The sequence below is a fragment of the Eutrema salsugineum genome, unplaced genomic scaffold (assembly GCF_000478725.1).
Source record: "Eutrema salsugineum unplaced genomic scaffold, Eutsalg1_0 scaffold_9, whole genome shotgun sequence".
Taxonomy (NCBI): Eukaryota; Viridiplantae; Streptophyta; class Magnoliopsida; order Brassicales; family Brassicaceae; genus Eutrema; species Eutrema salsugineum.
This window is the reverse complement of record NW_006256342.1, coordinates 2,465,551-2,482,981: the sequence shown is the minus strand read 5'-3', so window position 1 is coordinate 2,482,981 and position 17,431 is coordinate 2,465,551. Positions and strand designations below refer to the sequence as shown.

Below are 17,431 nucleotides of genomic sequence, written 5' to 3'. Positions count from 1 at the left end.
TGGTCAGAAAAAAAGAAATGAAATATCTTCTTTCTTCTCTTCGCTTCTTCCTCGACGAATTTCTTCTTCTCCTTCGATATTCTTCTGATTCTTTTTTTCTCCGACAAATCTCCCATGTATGGTCCGAGCTCTTCACGGCAGTGTCTTCTGCAATTCGTCTTTGTGAAATCAAAGCCTGGGTGGAGGCATCCGAGATTTCTTCCTCCTTCATCGAGTTCTCCATCGGCATCTCCGCCGCCGGACATCCATATCTCCGCCGCAGCATGCATGTATCCTCCAATCTCTTCACCATGATGTATTCTTCTTCCTCTACATGAAATCAAAACTTCATTGGGTTTAATCTGAGAAATTTTTTTTTTTTAATAAAACCCCACCTGGGTTTCTGCCATTGCAGCTCATTTTACAAATGGTTTCTTTAAAAAAGTTTTTAACTATTTTTACCATTAAACAATTTAACAAGGATCCCTAATGAGTTTCTCCCGATAATGATGCTCTTAAACAACAATGTGGTTTTCTATTGGCGTGGGCATATCGAGATGTCTAAGGGTACTCTAGTCCCGTTAGAAGGACTAACGGCGTGATGTTATATTATAAAAACTATTAGAAAAAATCAACGGGCGTTAGTGGGGAATACGGAGTGGATGATCCTACATAACTATAATATAACTCCACAATGCATTTGATCCATAAATCACGTTTTCTACTTACCTTTTCTTTTCTTTTTTTCTACCCGACAAAATAACAATAAACAACGACCACGGTGTCACCTTATTATTAAATTTGTAATATTTGCAGACCGTAAAATATTAAAAGAAGCGGTGAGGCGCACGTCTCCTCCATAAAATACTGACCTTACACGTGTCCACAGCTTAACTGCACCATTTTGAGATCATTTATTTATTTTCCAGTTCTCGCAGCAATTGGCATTGAGCACGATCAGCTGCTACGCGGCTTATAAAGCCGGCGCGTCTCTCTCCTCCTATGCCGTTGATCCTGTCTCCCTGTCGCATTTTATATTGATCCTTTTTGTTATTATCCCACGCCTATGCTTCTTTTCTTTTTTGGTGCTAATGTCCCATGCGGATGAAAGTATTTTTTTAAAACAACAGCTTAACATCAAATTTATATATGAATCTCTTGTAACGTACCAATCTACTACATCTTCACATAAAATTTATATATTATAATGCACTTATATATTAGTTATATATAGTGGAAACCATAATCTACTTGTCCATAATAACTCACATAGTCACATGATTCTCTAAATTACAAAGTACCTTTTGGCAGTATTACATTGACATACGTTCAACTAGTGCCTCCACCTACCCATCTTATTTTGTGACATAAACAGAGCCAAGAAAAGAAGAAATCTGAAGAAGAGAGACATATAAAGATGTGTACTGACTGATAATGAAGCGATGTGCTTATTAACGGATCAATACAAAGCGACAAAGAACGAGAGTGATTCCACAACTCTGTAAGATCATTCAGGAAGAACCAAAACGCATAAAGACACCAGAGTTTGGATATTATTATAAAAGTGTTCAACCAAAACAAAATAAAATAAAAATTAAAGCAAGTGGGGATCTTAGTGGTCACAGAATTGCAAGAGGGGTCACAAGAAGAATAGAACATAAAGCTTCAGATACTCAAGAAATAGCATTCTACCCCTTTTTTCCATGTAGAAACTTTTATCTATTCTCTAATAAAATACTCTCACTTATTTTTAATCGAAAGAGATTTTAGAGTTCTCACACATATTATTAACAGAAAAAAATAATACTTAACAACAAATGCATCATTTTTTTGTTACTAAATATTTTTCCAAACTTTTAACCAATAGTAATTCAATAAATTCAGTTATTTTGAATTAACATTTTTGAGACTTCATTATCATTATTTTAGAAACAAGAACAAAAAACTTTAAAATCCTTCTTTGGGAGCTCATGTATTGAGGTGAATCTGATGAAACCCTTTCATCCATTTTGTAAAATTTGCACATTTCGTGTCCTCCTTTCGTGTCTGCTTTCTTTCATAATGTTTAACAGAAGAAAAAGCTTACATGGGAGGGAAATTTTGGACATTGGAAAGACCTTTTAACATTTCAAATGGTTATTGGTTTCTCAAGATAAGTTATAATTAGAGGCATTTATACCAATGACTGTCAAGAGTTACTAAATTTAACTGGGAACTGATTTGGCATTTTTCAGATAGTATGATCAACAAAAAAAAAGACTACAAAAGGCTACAAAGATTCCAATCATAAGGTATCACAGGGATTATATTTTTCATGGCAAATTCAAACTCTGCTACGTTTGCTCCTGTCCAAGCTCTCTGGCAAATCAGATCTTGATCCTAAGAAACTTAGCTTAGCTCTTGGTAGTTTAACAAACTGTGTTGATTCCCGCGATGACGTAACATGGGAAGTTCTTGTAAACACTGCACATAATATATACAAGCTTCAATATTCAGCTTGTAAACACTGCACATAATTACATTTCTGGACCGGAAATACTTCTAAAACCAACTCCATTTCTGGGTTATTCTTGTCAATGATCTATCTCGATCAGAATAAATTAATATGTAAAGGTCAAAGAGCAATCTACCCTTCAAAATCATTTAAAAACCAATGAAAAACGGATGAAATGTACCTTACAGCAAGTTATACAACCAGGTCTTGAGTACAAGCGACGACTTTTGCTTTTACTTGTAAGGAGCAAAAATGATGCTGGAGTTATGGCCACCAAACCCGAAAGAATTTGACAAGGCTGCTTTAATGTTCAATCTCTCCTTCTTAGGACCCACCAGCAATTTTGTATCCTGCTCCAGTTTCATATCAGCTAGTATTATTATTCTCGCGCCGACAGTTTTTTTTTTTTTTAAGAACATTAAATGGTCTTTGTGTAGTATACTAGTTCAGAACAACGATCAGCTTGTAATAACAAGAGCCAAAAAAGTATTAACATACCACTCCACTGTCTGGATTCTCGAGATTGATATTTGGATGAACCCATCCGGTCCTTATTGCCTGTAGAAAACAACAGGAAATTAGCATGAAATATGCGAAGATTGCACAAAATTTCCCTCTCTCATAAAAGTTGGTTTAAAAACAGCATTTTCTTCCTCGTAAATACACTGATGTCTCTGATATTATTGAGTTACCTGCACGGTTGCGACAGCCTCTACAGCCCCAGCAGCTCCCAGCAAGTGTCCGATCATAGATTTTGTGGAATTTACTTTTAGCTGCCACATCGTGAGAAGAGCCAATAAGAAAAGCACATAAAACTCCCTTGGAGTTTTGTAACAGCTCCTAATATACTAAACTTTTAAGGAGGACTGGAAAAAGTGAAGCTACCTCAGGATTTTGGCCAAAACAGTGAGCAAGGGCTTGGTACTCCTTGAGGTCTCCAGCTGGTGTTGAGGTTGCATGTGCATTTATATAATTTATTTGTTCCTTGGAAATCCCAGCATCAGCTAACGCTCTCTCGATACAGAGGATGACACCAGCCCCTGTGGATATAACACATGGGATAATGACGATTACTTTATAGACAAAGCAGATTTTATATTTGCAGTTGATTAGCAAACTAATATGAACATGGGAAAATGAAACTACCATCAGGGTGAGGCTCGGTCATGTGGTAGGCATCACATGTAAAACTCCCACCAAGGAACTCTGCGTAGATAGTAGCTCCTCTTTTCTAAAAAAAAAAAAGAGCAGAATATACATATGTTCTCACAATTTGTTCCATAGCAAATATTTAAAAAAATCTTGGAACTCCAGCTCCCTTTCCTATCACGAAATGGGTTATATATACCTTAGCATGTTCAAGTTCTTCCAAAAGCAAAACTCCAGCTCCCTCTCCCATCACGAAACCATCTCGATTCTGTTATTGGATCCAGATCAGATTTACAAACAAGAAGGATATCCAAACATAATACACACGTTCCCTTCTACATTACTGACATGTGTCCTGTTGGCAAAAACTCAGTACAATGTTTCTAACATCCTCCGTTTGGTAATCAAGACTTGACGAAACAATAGAAGGAGATTACAACATGACAGTAGAAAAATGGAAAATAAGAAATTGTTGAAACTTACGCTATCCCAAGGACGTGAAGCTTTTGTGGGATCATTATTCCTTTGTGAAAGAGCCCGGCATGCAACAAAACCTCCCAACCCTGCATTGGTACACATACAATAAAATTCATGTTGCTTAAAGTTTCAAGAACAGAGGGAGCAATGTAATATAGGAGAACGAATTTGCACCTATTGGAATAATAACTGCATCTGAGCCACCACAGAGCATTACATCCTGAAAGGTTTAGTGGAAAGACAGACATAGTCTAATAAACGTAGAACCAGAAGAAGTCTACAAAACTGTCGAATTACCAGGTAAGGGGAGGATACTTACAGCTTCACCTTTAATAATGTGGTTTGCTGAATTCAGAATACAAAAGTTGCTTGTGGCACAAGCAGTTGAAATAGAATAGTTTGGCCCCATCCATCCCTAATACATGACCACCAAGAAAGTTCAGTACTAGATTGCAGGTGGTCATCTATATAATATTATATAACATAAAAATTTCATCAGACCAGATCCATAGCAAGCATAGCAGAACCCATGTTTGTTGTCGCAAAAGGTACACAGAAAGGATTCATCTTCTTGTAAGAGATCTTCAGAGCTTCAATAGCATCGTGGAAGACCTGTATCAATATAGATTGTTAGAGATGCAATGATTACCAACACATTTCCCGATCCGGCTTCAATATTCATGTGGCCCTTTTTGTTAGTAAAAGAAATGGTTGATAATAAACGAACAATCAGATGAGACTCTGAACAGAAACCTCGAGCTGAACTCTTTTCATACTTTCTAAATGTTCACACCCGAGATGAAGAATGTACCTTCATGCCCCCCATTGCTGAGCCAATCAAAACTCCACATTTGGTTTTGTCAAACTCTGCCATTACTTCTTCAGTTACCCCACCATCAGCCAAAGCTTTCTTGCCAGCTGTGAGAAGATACAGCATGAACTTGTCCATCCTTTTTGAAAGTTTTGGAGCAACCCATCCCTCAGTCGAGAAGGATTTGATCTCTCCAGCAATTCTCTTGTCAAAGGAAAGATATTCAAGTAAACTAAAAAAGCAAATGGAGATAATCTGCGCACCAAAAAGGTTCCAAGAGATCCTGATGTAATGTGCTTACCGTAGGAAACTCAGAACAATCAAAATTCTCGATCTGGCTAATACCACTGTTCCCTTGTAGCAAATTCTCATAAAAGGTATGTGGGTCATGACCTAATGATGTCTCAACTCCCATGCCTGTCACAACAACCCGGCGCTGCTCCGTAGGGGGTTTCTTGTTAACCGTGGCTTCCTTTTCCATGTCCATCGCAACTGCCATGGCTCCACCTAGAAACCACAAAAGGCATTATAGTTAATGATGCATTAACTTGAACTTAGCTACTATCCAGAAACTACATTTCAATAATGGCATGGTAACAAAAGAGTTACAGACAACTGCAAAAAATTGTATTTAGTTCACTGCCCTTTGTTCAGGTTTCTAAGCTCTGTATCTAGAGTCCAATATTGGGGCCTAAACTCACAACAACGTGCTTTCATATGACATAATAATAAATCAAATCGCAATAAATAAATCAAACTTCGCATTTCAGCTGAGATTCCAAATCAGCTGCTTTCCTGTTCAACTTCACCTCCAAATTCTAGCATTTGCCCATTCACATAAACCCATGACAACATCGAACTAAGATTTGTTCAAGAACACAAAAGCGATATACTCCACAAAAATTTACGAGGAAGAGACAAAAAAAATGAAGCTTGTCAACTTGCGAACAATACCCAGAAATAAAAGAAAAAAACCCAGATTGGAGATTTCGGAGAAAAATGTTATACCGGAAGTAGATGCTCGATTGAGTCTCCTCTGGTGTCGATTCAAAGAAACGCTGTTCGATCCAAAGAGAGAAGACAAGGCATTGCTATTGTTGTTGTAGTAGTAGTGATTGCAAGGCCCAAAATCCAAACAGGAAGTGACGAGAGCCTGAATGCTACCGGATCCAGAAACGGCAGAGCATTGGCCGAGCTGTCTCCTTCGACGACTCCGCCTGCCAGATTGAAGAGCAACGGCTTGACGGCTATCTCCGCCGCCGTGAGAGACGGACATGCAAGCTGCGACAAACCAGGTGCATAACGGAGATGCGTAACAGGAAGACGCACCGACCATGGCGAGAAGTGAAGCGAGGAGGCTGAGAGCGAGAGAGACCAGAGAGAAGAAGAAGACAAAATACGTAGAAAGTCAGGGAGGAAGCGAGAAATGGGTGAAGAGAGAATCTAGCGGGAGGGAAATGGGCTTCACGAGAGATTTAAGAGGAATCGATCTTCGATCTCTCTCTCTCTCTCTCTCTTTCAGGAGACGTGCAGAGAGTCTGGATGCAAAAAATTTTGCGTGGAGACGCCAAAAATCCTCCTGTGAACAAACAGAGAGAGAGATAGAGAGAGAGAGACAAACACTTTGCATATACCAATAGCCACTTCAAATCTCAAAAATATCGATGGCCAGAATAAATCTGAAAAAAAAAGAAGAAGAAAAATTACAACTTTTTGGAAAAAAACAACTTTTATCTATTTTGTTGAAAGTTGATATCTGAAAAAAACAATAAAGTTGCCCATTTTCAACTAAAAAAGCATCTTACTGTATATTTTATTCTGTTTATTTTTTAATTTTTGTCAAGTAAAATGAATATATAGCAAAGAGTCATTTATTCTGAAGTAGTTTAACTTTTTAAAACATACTAGTAGATTCTGATTAATATTTCACTAAATAGAAAAAAATAGTCATGCATTTGTACATATCTCATAACAATCATAAAACTAAACAAAATTACAGTTTATGTCTTATATTATTCCACAATTGTATAAAGTTAATGATACAACTAAAAAATAATTACACTGCTATGAAGAGATTCCAGTATCATTCCAATCCAATTTTTTAAAACTCTTTAAATTAGCGATGATGTGGATTTTATATACATACGTACATACAGATTTGGTGACCTCGGTTTAATCGAAGGAAGGACACTTGGAAAATCATTATTTTATTTTGTAATTACTTGTATTGTGGCAGCGAAGTGTTGCAGTAGCGGGATAGCGATATGGCAATAGCGGCACTAATTTAAAATTTATTTTTCTTTACATATTTTCTTATACTAATCTTCAGATATACATAGACTGTTACAGGCATACATCTAACTTGAAAGAAGGAAAAATTGAAGAAGTAGCAGTGAAATGGTAGTAGATCCAGAAAAGAAAAAAACATTGATAAAAGTCATGGATTTGATATGATCATATAGCCGACTATGAATAACGTAATAATTTTCCTAAAAATAGACCCCTCGAAAATCATTAAATTGTTACAGTTAATGTCCTTTTGACTAATGTAATCAATTAATTTATAGGATACACGTGATTGGTTTGTCCTACTGATCAAGTCGCTCTCTATTACACTAGTAGTATATTGCATCAAAACCAAGTTGTATTAGACTATTGGTTTATGTTGGTTTAGAACCCAAGGGTTCAGGTTTTTGTTCATTTGTTTGTTTTTCTGTTTTTTTTTTTTTGGGGGTTATTTTTCCAAGTAGTGGAATAATGAAAGACAAAAGGAGGAGAGAAGGAGGCAGAGAAAATGCATGGAAAGAGTCAAAGTGGGTAAGCTCTCTCGTACCTAACGCTCCAATTCGCATCACCATTCTCAGCTAAACCAGCCTAATTTCCGGTTTCCATTTTTTGTCTGCATCACTGTCTCTCACACGTGGCAATCCCATATGAGAAGGATACCAAGTCAAGAGAATGATGAAAGACCGCGAGTCAAGCAAAAGTCGCTTATGAACTCCAAATTTCAAGTTATTATGAGTTCAGAAGATACACACAAATTGTGTTCCTCCAAATTTCAAGTTATTATGAATCTTCAAAAACAGCCCTATTCAACATTAAAGATACCATAACATTTGGAAGAAATCATATCGATAAAACTATAAAATCTATTATATCTGGTGCACAACATACATCCATATATACCTAGTTTATCTAACGAGCGTCGTCGTTAATGAAAATCCATCAAGAAAACGACTAGGTAAACTTACTTGCCTAGTAACGAACAAGTCAAGATTTCTCAAGTCTTGAGCAATTTAGAAAAGCGTCGATATGAGATATGTAATCAAGATTTCTTTTTTCTTTTTTTGAGTTCACTATATACAGTACCTATGGTTTATTGATATAACCAGGTCACGTTGAAGTATGCTTATTTAGACGGAACCTGATCCGACAATTACATCTCTGTTTAATACTCTTTTTTAAAAGCTCTGTTTCGTTTGTAAAAAAGCCTAACCGACTTCATAAGCAGGAAGGAAGTTGTTAATCTTGTTCCCAACGTAACTTTTTCAAACTAAAAATATTTCCGAACACATGTAAATGTAATATCTATACGAACTTTTGCACATATTTTCAAGCACATTTTTTATAATCTTCGCTAAAGTATTTTTCTTCCATACGAACTTTTCAACAAAACCCTGTAATCACAATTGATAAGAGCATACGATTCAAAATCATAACAACTCTGCATTCTATTCAAACAAAACAGAGATCGGTTCATCTACACATAAACTTGAAGAAGAAACAAACACACATAAATAGACAGAAGAGTTGGGAATAAAAAAAAAAAAGAATTGGAGGGAAAGGAGTGTATTGGAAGAGTTGATCCAACAATAATGATAACATAAAAGACTCTTTAACGCTTGGAGAATTGTGGTGCTTTACGTGCCTTCTTGAGCCCGACCTTCTTTCTTTCAACGACTCTTGCGTCTCTGGTGAGCAAACCTTCCTTCTTCAGAGGCGATCTATGGTCTGCACTTACCTTCAAGAGGGCTCGAGCAACTCCAAGAGTAATCGCTTGAGCTTGACCAGCGAGACCGCCTCCATGGGCTTTCACAAACACATCGTAGCTGTTCTCGTAACCCAGTGTCACTAGTGGCACTTTAACGTATTGAAGCCACAATGGATTGCCCTGAAGGTACTCCTGAAACAAGGATCATCATTATCAGCAACATGTGTATGGATTCAACTCTTTCGCATTCACAAAAACATCTTGTCAAAACTTTCCAACTAGAGCCTTCAACCATAATATTGCTCTTTCAAGCCACTAATTCTAGTCTAAACAGCCTTCATCTATCAAGCTGATACAACTCCCAGATCAAAAATAACCCCATACAGATACAGTTTGATCATAGGACTTATACATATCCTGAATATCAGAGACTGTCTTTGTAAACCCCATGATTTTCTATGCTAATACAACGCTGCAATTTATACAACTAGTCTTTTTCCAAGGTATTCATTGAAACCCAGAAATGCTTAAACGGGACAAGTGGATTGTTTCCATAGCATTTTCTTGTTGAAATACCTAAACCCAAGTTCAAATTTGATCACTTGAGAACGTAAACCCCATACAGGAGATGTAAATTCAGCTGCAGAAAACCCTAAAACTCCCAAAACCAAGGCATAAGCAAACACATCAATCTCACCAGTAACATTGTAACATCCTCGATTCAATCATCGAACATCAATAAGAGAACGAATTAGAAAATGATAGAGGATACAGATAAACTTACTTTGGCATCGCGATAGTTTATAATAACTTTCCCGGTGCCTTCCTGGAGGACGACTCGAGCGATGGCGCACTTACGCCGTCCCGTGCCAATGATTTTCTGAGCTGCGAAACCACCAGGAAGCCTCGATTTCACGTACTTCTTAAGCTCCATAGTATCCTCCTCCGCCTCCGCGAGAGCAGCCACCGTTGCAGTGATTGAGAGAGAAGCGCGACGAGCGGATTTCGCCGGCAATGGGAATACCGAGTTCGCGCGGGCGAACGAAAAGGAGTTAGGTCTCTGGGAAACCTGGGAAGAGAAAGAGAGCGAAGAGAGAGAAGAGGCGAGATTTGAAACTGATAACGCCATTGTCGCTGGAGCTAGAGAATCCGCTGAAGAAAGAAGATAACGGGAAGAGTGGAGATGAGATTAGGCACAGTCTCTCTATCGCTTCGTGAGCTCTCCAAGTGTTGGAATCGGCCCATTAAAGCCCATTAATGCCTTAAACAGGCCTTGATACAAGTAGATCTCTATATACATGTCAATCTCAACAGACCAATGGGTATTTGTGTATGTAATTTGTTCAACGAAATCTCCAACTCTCTCAGATCGATTTGTAACGACACCACCAACAAGACACACAAAAATAGTCATCATATGTTGAGATGGCTTCATCTAATGATCAATAACAATGACTTATATTCTATTCCGAAACAGACAATTATTTTGGGATAGAACTAGTGTTTATATTTATAAAGTATCAAAGAAAATGGTTTATTATTTTATTTTATTTTTTGAATCCGAAAGAAAATGTTTTTTCAAAATAGTTATAGATCAGCCATTAGTGCATTTCAATGTGAAGCTTTCAGATTCATATTTTATACAAAATTTAAATGAAGGATTATATCAATGCATAAGGTTTCTCTAGCGTTCATGCAGAGATCAATCTGCAAATATATAACATGATGAGAAAGAGCTAAATTATGACGAAGACTGAATAATCAAATATCTCATGAGTTGCTGCAAAACTTAGTAAATGAGGGAAGAAGATAATAAATTTAGAAAATGTAGCTCAAAACAAAATTTGTAGACAATGTATAGTGTTTTTCAAAAACAAAAAGAACATTGACTAAGTCGGATATTTCATCAGGATACTTCCATTACAATAAGAAGTTCCCAAACCGTGTAGTACTTGGAATTGAAGCAAAACCTGAATACCCTCGAAAGAAACTAGATCCATGATGTCTTTGTCCAATACGAGGACGAGCTGTTTCAAGCCTAGGTGCGGGTGGTCGACTGGGGATTGTAGCACCATGACTAATGGGCTTGGATCTCGGGTCAGAAGATGGCTTACCCGTTCCATACAGAGGAACCAAACTGTCTTCCTTGACCAGAGCTTTACAAACAGGACAATGATTCGAATGGGAATGGAAATTGAGCCACTTGTAGAGACAAGGCCAACAGAACAAGTGACCACATAGAGTCACGATCGGTTCTCTTGCCAGTTCAAGACAGATGTTGCATCCGAAGTTGCTCGAAACGTCTTCTTCGTTCGTATTATTGATCGCAGGCATTGCTTCCTATATACAAAATGAAGACGATCGAATGAGATGATACCCTAAAGCCCTAGATTGGTATATGAAGATAATGGAAGCCCTCAAATCGTTTACTATATGCAGAGAGATACAATATAATCCCGTAAACAAAAAATTTCAAAGTTTCGATTTATACTGTGAGGTAAGAAAAACAATTCCCAGAGTTTGGAAGATTTACCTCAACGAGACGAGAGAGAGATTTCCTGGTGTAAAATCGCAAGCGAGAGAGAAAGAGAGATAGAGAGGGAGAGAGAAGCGGCGAATGGAAAATGGTAACAGAGTTGTTAATATACTTTGTTTATGGCCGACGAAGCTTCCGTGAAGCTTCCTCTGTTTTTTTTCTCCAGTTTTAACCTTTTTTTGGGTAAAAATTGTTTTCTATTCAAATAAAACAGAAAATAGGCTGTTTTTTGTTGTTACAATTTACAAATAACATTCTGTCCCTTTCGGTTCAGTTGGAGAAACCAATTCCTAAAATTGTACGGGCGCAACTGACTCAGAATTTCTTGCTAATATAATCTTAGTTTACTACACTATTAATTATTTAATTTAGTGATTGATATAACACTAGATTTGTAGTAGCAAAAGAAATGGAGAACTTCAGACCCAAATTATATATTTTAGAACTTCTAGCAGTGTAGTATTCAGAGTCGTGTTTTGATCCAGGCTAATGAAGTATGTGCTTCAGAACCGATAATATTAAATGTATTTTTGGGGTTAATTTTTCATAAATTATGTTAGCGCAGTTGGTCTTGGTAACATTAATCTGTTCCATTTCGTCAAATATAAAAATTTTAGAAAGGAAAGCTGCAATATAAATAAGAATCTTCTTCTTGAATTCAAAATTAATTAGATCGTTGTGGGCTTAAACTAATTATTTAGGTTTGAAGGGGCTGTTCTGAGTATTTTATTTTCTGTTACAAATGTAGAAACGCGCAGTACAAATCCCTCCTTTTTCCTTGTTGCAGCTGAAAAATAATTACTTTATTTTAGAGAACTAACTCCTTTCTAAACAAGAAAAAGTTTTTGATGGTTCCTGAATTCTTCTAGATGTTGATGATCGTTCATGATCAACTCTTTTACATGATTCTGTTCTGGCATATCAAATAAACCCACTCAATACTGTTTAAAAAGTGTATAGCTTAAAAAAAAGTATTTACACGTTTTATATACTATGTATTGCTATGGTTAATTAGACTTGAGATCCAAAGTTTTACTTTAAAAATATTCCACGATTGTTATCGTTTCATATTGTTTCTAGAAGATGATATTATTAATATTTTGTTGAACGAACAACGAATCAAATTGACCGTAGCTCTATGAAGGTTCCAAAATGGAACATGATCCAACATATATCATACGTGGGTTATATTATCGGTTTGTAAGAAATAACAAACTTATTTGTTCTGATATTAATGAAAAACTATACCAAGTATATGACTTCTGGAAGGATTTGAATTGGTTTTAAAGTCTTGTTGCATTGGCACATTGCATGCATTGATCACCTTTACGTATTGGGGGCTAATTACCTTCATTTTGTAAAAGTAACTTTCATTATCCTATTAGAAAACTGGTGAAGAAATTCTTGGAATTAAAAAATTGATTGAGACTAATAGAAGAAATATTCAAAATTGTTTGTTAGGACAACAATTACAATTCTATGTCTTGATCTTCCTAACAAATATGAAGATCAAACCACTTACCCACCAAATGATGGCTCCTAAAAATATGCTTTAATGTTAATGTATAATTGAAATTTATTCATTTGAAAATACGGTGAATAAGATATTTCGGCCGTCTTATTCATTTTTCAGAATTTTAGTCCAGTGATAAAAGGGAAAACGATTCATCAAACATGAATTATTTGACAGAAAAAGAGATATGTCAAGTTTGACGTTGACATTTTCAATGTCGTATTACAATTTTTTTTTCTAAACACACAAGAAATGAGGACATCGAAAGAGTATATATAAGAGCATCTCCATCCATGATCCCCTCTTTGGGGTTCATAGGAATTAATTTAATTCTTTTTTTTTTTTGTGATGAACCCCAACCCATTTAGTCCCTCCAACCATGAATTTATATATGGGGTTTATATGAATAAAATAATAATATTTTTTTTAATTTTGTTGTAAATCTAAATAATTTATATTTAATTAAAAATAAAAATAAAGAACATAAAACACAGTTATATAACATGATATGATATTTAAAAATAAAAATTATTAAAATGATTAAGAAAACAACAAAATACAAATACTAAAAATAAAACACATTTAATTGGAAGGGTGAGTTGATCCAAATTTTTGCCAAATATTTTTAACCAAATCATCCTTCAAACGTTGATGAACTCGGTTATCACGAACGTCATTTCTATTCCCGATTAAATTAGAGATATTTGTGAGCATATTTGTTGAATACCATATCGACTTCTGAAGTTCTGCTTCCTTCTCCTTGTTGAAATTCTGAAAGATTATATTGAGAGTTGACTGGTCTTTCATCTTCCACTATCATATTGTGTAATATGATACATGCTCTCATAATCTTCCCAATTTTTTCTTTATCCCATATAAGAGCTGGATTTTTAACAATGGCGAACCTGGCTTGCAAGACTCCGAACGCTCTTTCGACATCTTTTCGTGTAGATTCTTGGCATGTTGCAAATAAAATGTCTTTCTCACTTTGGGGACAGGAAATAGATTGGATAAATGTTGCCCATTTGGGATAAATACCGTCGGTTAGGTAATATGCCAGATTATACTGATTTCCATTGATATAGAACCTTACTTTCGGAGCTCGTCCTTGTAATATGTCATCAAACACGGGTGAGCGGTCTAGAACATTAATATCATTTAACGTACCTGGAGATCCAAAAAAGGCATGCCAAAACCACAAATCGTATGATGCTACAGCTTCTAAGACAATTGTTGGTTTTCCCGCACCCCGTGTGTATTGTCCTTTCCAAGCCGTTGGGCAATTTTTCCACTCCCAATGCATGCAATCAATGTCTTGGACTTCATTGGATAGCCGTTCTACAATATGCATGAACAATGTCTTGTTCATCCTAAAACGGCGACGAAATAAATTGGAAGGATATGTAGGATTTTCGCTGAAGTAATCTTCCCATAATCGGTGGTGACCTTGTTCGCGATGTCTTTCAATGTATGCCCTCTTCTTCTTCTTCTTTTTTTGAACGACTTGACGCTCAAGTAAAGAGTAGAACGCGGCGTCATATTTTTCTTCAAAAAGATCATCAAATGCATCATCTAAACTTTCATCATTTTCCTCATTTAAATGATTGTTGGATGAAGATGCCATTAATAAAATGTCAATTTGTTTGAAGGTAAAAAGAAGATGAAATAGATGGGAAAGAAGGAAGACGATGAAGAGATTTAGGAGAGATAGAGTGATATGGTATTTTTGAACTCTTTATATAGGAAAGGAGAATACATTTTTGTGGATACAAAACCAAGCAATTTTGTCCATACAAACTTTTGACAATAATTTCTCGATTATGTGGATACAAACCAATATAAAAGAATAGTTGGTGAAAAGTGTATTCCATTATTTGTACAATTTGCCAACATGTGCCAACTTGCGCCAAGTACCAAAACGAGATGGACCCTCCATTCCATTATCCATGATTAGTCACAAGGAAGAAACAAACCACAACCTGGGCAAGACAGAGGCATCAAACAGGTTAAGGAAATCATAAAGACAATCCGATTCAACACTCGAAAATACAACCAAATTAAAGGACTTAGTAATCCGAGTTACAAACCACTACAACCATACAATAAGAACATAAGAATACGAAACATTAAACAAACCAAAACCAAATAAGAAACCGATTTCGAAATCTAAAAAAACAATTCATTGAGCAGTTTCTCCTTAACAACCCTTTCTTTTTCTGTTAGTGAATCGGTTCTTAAAATCAAACTATCTAGCAATTTCCGCTTAGATAGCTTATCTTTCATAGCTAAGTCATGTTGTTTTATTTCCCACATGGTGACCACCTCGGTCACCTCGTTGCCATCATCTTTATCTGCTGCACTCCTTTTACCCTTCGCATTCTTCGCAGCCTTCACACCCGGTGGACGAACAACGGAAGAGTCTTCTCCATAACTCTGATGTTGCGATGTTGCAGAAGCTTGTGAGCAGTCATCACCCTTCTTACGTTTTTTGATCTCAGACTCTTTCACCGCTGAGAATGAAGACCACTTCTGGTCGTGCCTGAGTTCCCGCCACGCATGCTCCAGCCCATACTTGAAGCCGTGATCGTTAAGGAAGATTTGGTGAGCAGTCTTCATCAAGTCATTGTCGTTCATCCCACTGCTTTGTTCTTTCAAGGCGGCTTCATAGCAGCCAACAAATTTACATGTCTGGTCGTTGATACGCCCCCACCGTTGCTTGCAATGGCTTACCGACCTATCTGGAAACGCAGCTAACTGTCGACTGTTGTTGAACCACTCCGTGATGCGAGACCAGAAAGCAGGTTTTCTGGTCATTCCCGACAATGGGATCTTTGCTGGTGTTCAACCAAGCCGAGATCAACACAATGTCTTCAGTTGGATGCCACTTCCTCTTGGTCGTTTTAGTCTCAGTCGGTACAGGCTCAGCGTTGGAGTACTGCGTACTATAGCGTGGGAGTTGCGAGGAACCAGGCTCAGCACTTGGTGAAAAAAAGAAACTGTTTTCCTCTTGGCTGTTTAAAAGGTTAAGAAAACCTTGGGAGTGAGCATCAGGGTCAGGCGAATCCATCAGAGGCTTTACGAAAGACAAAGCGTGGTGTACAGAAAAAAAAGGAGTGAAGGAAAGAATGGGAGTGAAGTGAATATGGTTTGAAGTTACTTAAAGAATTGGAGTGAAGGGAATACAGAGAAAGGTTTACTAAATAAGAGGTTGGTGTAATGAGTTTTAAAAATATGGTTGAAGTTACTTAAAGTCGTTCAGCGGTTTTTTTAATGAGTTTTTAAGTTTTGTTAGTAATGAATGAAAAGCTGTGTTAGCAATGAATGAAAAGTTTGAAAAAGTTATCAGAGAATGGTTTAGTGTTAGTTTTGCAAGCAATGAATGAAAGCCATTTACTATGACAAGATAGTCTACATTTTATAAACCTAACCACAATATACACGAATCAAATCAACCAGCAGTGACAAGTAACAACTATCAACCTATATTTAATGAAAAGCATTAACTATATTAACAGGTAAAATTTACTAACCTTCGTCCATCGTGGCAAGCTAATCTGTATTGGTTTGGGGGTTTTGGATTCATCAAGGGAGCGTTTTCATGATAACCTCGCAAAAACAATAAAGAAACAATTGTTAGCAAACTCTTAAATAAATAACAAAGATAAAGAATTTGAAAAGAAGAATTACCTATCTGTTTCACTCCCTCCTGCCGCCTAAACTGCCAATGAAATAAGAAAGAAGGAAAGAAAGCAGTAACCGAGTTCACCAAGGCAATAACAAAACATACATAGATGCATTAACGAGTCTTAACAAAGATTGTCTTCCTAATAACAACAACATCCCACATAAATAAGAAAGGAAATAGCTGCTTAACTCATTACTTAAACTGATTAATGTTACACTAGCTAATCAGCGTTTACTTGATCACCTAACACTTATCATTAAACTCTTGAACAAGCAATGACACCACTAAACACTTACATAAATCGTATGGTATCGATTTCAAGTTAACACTTACAATTCGTTTTATAACAACAACCACACCATTACGCATCACATGTATAGAATTAAATGCATAAATCAATTTATAGAAAAACCCCTAAACTTTTTTCAAATCGATGGAAAAAACAATTCCCAATTGAAGAAACCCTAATTGCAATCAATCATAGATTTCGTTTTCGTTTTATAACAACAAGCAACCCAATAACCAACGCAGGTATCGAATCAAACGCAGTAAACGATTTCATCAAAAAACCCTAAATTTTTCATATCGACAAACTCTAAACGCAGTCAATCTAAAATTTCGTTTTCGTTTTATAACAACAAGTAACCGAATAACCATCAGCAGGTATCGAATCAAACCAGTAAACGATTTCATCAAAAAACCCTAAAATTTTTCATATCGACAAACTCGAGTTTCTTCCCCAAATACTAAATCCCTAAATTTTAACAACGAAATCGCAATCAAATAGAAGCACGAG

At 36.4% G+C, this 17,431-nt stretch overlaps 4 protein-coding genes across 5 annotated transcripts; all 4 read right to left on the bottom strand.

Annotated features, from left to right (window-relative positions):
- Positions 1-2,136: 2,136 nt before the first annotated feature.
- On the bottom strand, positions 2,137-6,528 carry LOC18008976 (3-oxoacyl-[acyl-carrier-protein] synthase II, chloroplastic). 2 transcript variants are annotated; one of them, XM_006390304.2, is made up of 14 exons: positions 5,919-6,527; positions 5,212-5,417; positions 4,911-5,114; positions 4,601-4,711; positions 4,419-4,514; positions 4,274-4,319; positions 4,106-4,185; positions 3,822-3,890; positions 3,620-3,704; positions 3,359-3,513; positions 3,166-3,246; positions 2,972-3,031; positions 2,655-2,823; positions 2,137-2,442 (listed from the first exon to the last, which is right to left on the bottom strand). In XM_006390304.2, the coding sequence occupies exons 1-13, from the start codon at positions 6,244-6,246 to the stop codon at positions 2,707-2,709; spliced, it is 1,638 nt and encodes a 545-aa protein (XP_006390366.1). In that variant the 5' UTR covers positions 6,247-6,527; the 3' UTR covers positions 2,137-2,442; positions 2,655-2,706. The 2 variants fall into 2 exon arrangements, with proteins under 2 accessions (XP_006390366.1, XP_024006903.1); XM_024151135.1 differs by lacking the exon at positions 2,137-2,442 and adding an exon at positions 2,475-2,485 and having other exon boundaries at positions 5,919-6,528.
- Positions 6,529-8,593: 2,065 nt separating this feature from the next.
- On the bottom strand, positions 8,594-10,098 carry LOC18008762 (30S ribosomal protein S9, chloroplastic). Its single transcript, XM_006390303.2, has 2 exons — positions 9,686-10,098; positions 8,594-9,093 (listed from the first exon to the last, which is right to left on the bottom strand). The coding sequence occupies exons 1-2, from the start codon at positions 10,028-10,030 to the stop codon at positions 8,806-8,808; spliced, it is 633 nt and encodes a 210-aa protein (XP_006390365.1). The 5' UTR covers positions 10,031-10,098; the 3' UTR covers positions 8,594-8,805.
- Positions 10,099-10,800: 702 nt separating this feature from the next.
- On the bottom strand, positions 10,801-11,509 carry LOC18008791 (E3 ubiquitin-protein ligase RMA1H1). The gene is made up of 2 exons (XM_006390302.2): positions 11,435-11,509; positions 10,801-11,241 (listed from the first exon to the last, which is right to left on the bottom strand). The coding sequence occupies exon 2, from the start codon at positions 11,233-11,235 to the stop codon at positions 10,822-10,824; it is 414 nt and encodes a 137-aa protein (XP_006390364.1). The 5' UTR covers positions 11,236-11,241; positions 11,435-11,509; the 3' UTR covers positions 10,801-10,821.
- Positions 11,510-15,016: 3,507 nt separating this feature from the next.
- LOC112082188 (glutathione S-transferase T3-like) lies at positions 15,017-15,764 on the bottom strand. The gene is made up of 2 exons (XM_024149460.1): positions 15,197-15,764; positions 15,017-15,039 (listed from the first exon to the last, which is right to left on the bottom strand). Exons 1-2 carry the CDS (start codon positions 15,762-15,764, stop codon positions 15,017-15,019), a joined length of 591 nt encoding a protein of 196 aa, XP_024005228.1.
- Between the last annotated feature and the right edge of the window lie 1,667 nt (positions 15,765-17,431).

Bases quoted from the DNA above. Each gene is read 5' to 3' on its own strand.
- LOC18008976 (XM_024151135.1), bottom strand. From the start codon at position 6,246: ATGGTCGGTGCGTCTTCCTGTTACGCATCTCCGTTATGCACCTGGTTT. The intron at 5,418-5,918 runs GTATAACATTTT...TGTGGTTTCTAG, and splicing joins CAATCGAGCATCTACTTCCG to GTGGAGCCATGGCAGTTGCG. The intron at 2,824-2,971 runs GTATGTTAATAC...AAACTGGAGCAG, and splicing joins AGAATCCAGACAGTGGAGTG to GATACAAAATTGCTGGTGGG.
- LOC18008762 (XM_006390303.2), bottom strand. From the start codon at position 10,030: ATGGCGTTATCAGTTTCAAATCTCGCCTCTTCTCTCTCTTCGCTCTCT. The intron at 9,094-9,685 runs GTAAGTTTATCT...TCCTTGTTTCAG, and splicing joins TAAACTATCGCGATGCCAAA to GAGTACCTTCAGGGCAATCC.
- LOC18008791 (XM_006390302.2), bottom strand. From the start codon at position 11,235: ATGCCTGCGATCAATAATACGAACGAAGAAGACGTTTCGAGCAACTTC.
- LOC112082188 (XM_024149460.1), bottom strand. From the start codon at position 15,764: ATGACCAGAAAACCTGCTTTCTGGTCTCGCATCACGGAGTGGTTCAAC. The intron at 15,040-15,196 runs GTTTGATTTTAA...GTATGGTTGTAG, and splicing joins TAAGCGGAAATTGCTAGATA to TGGTTTGTAACTCGGATTAC.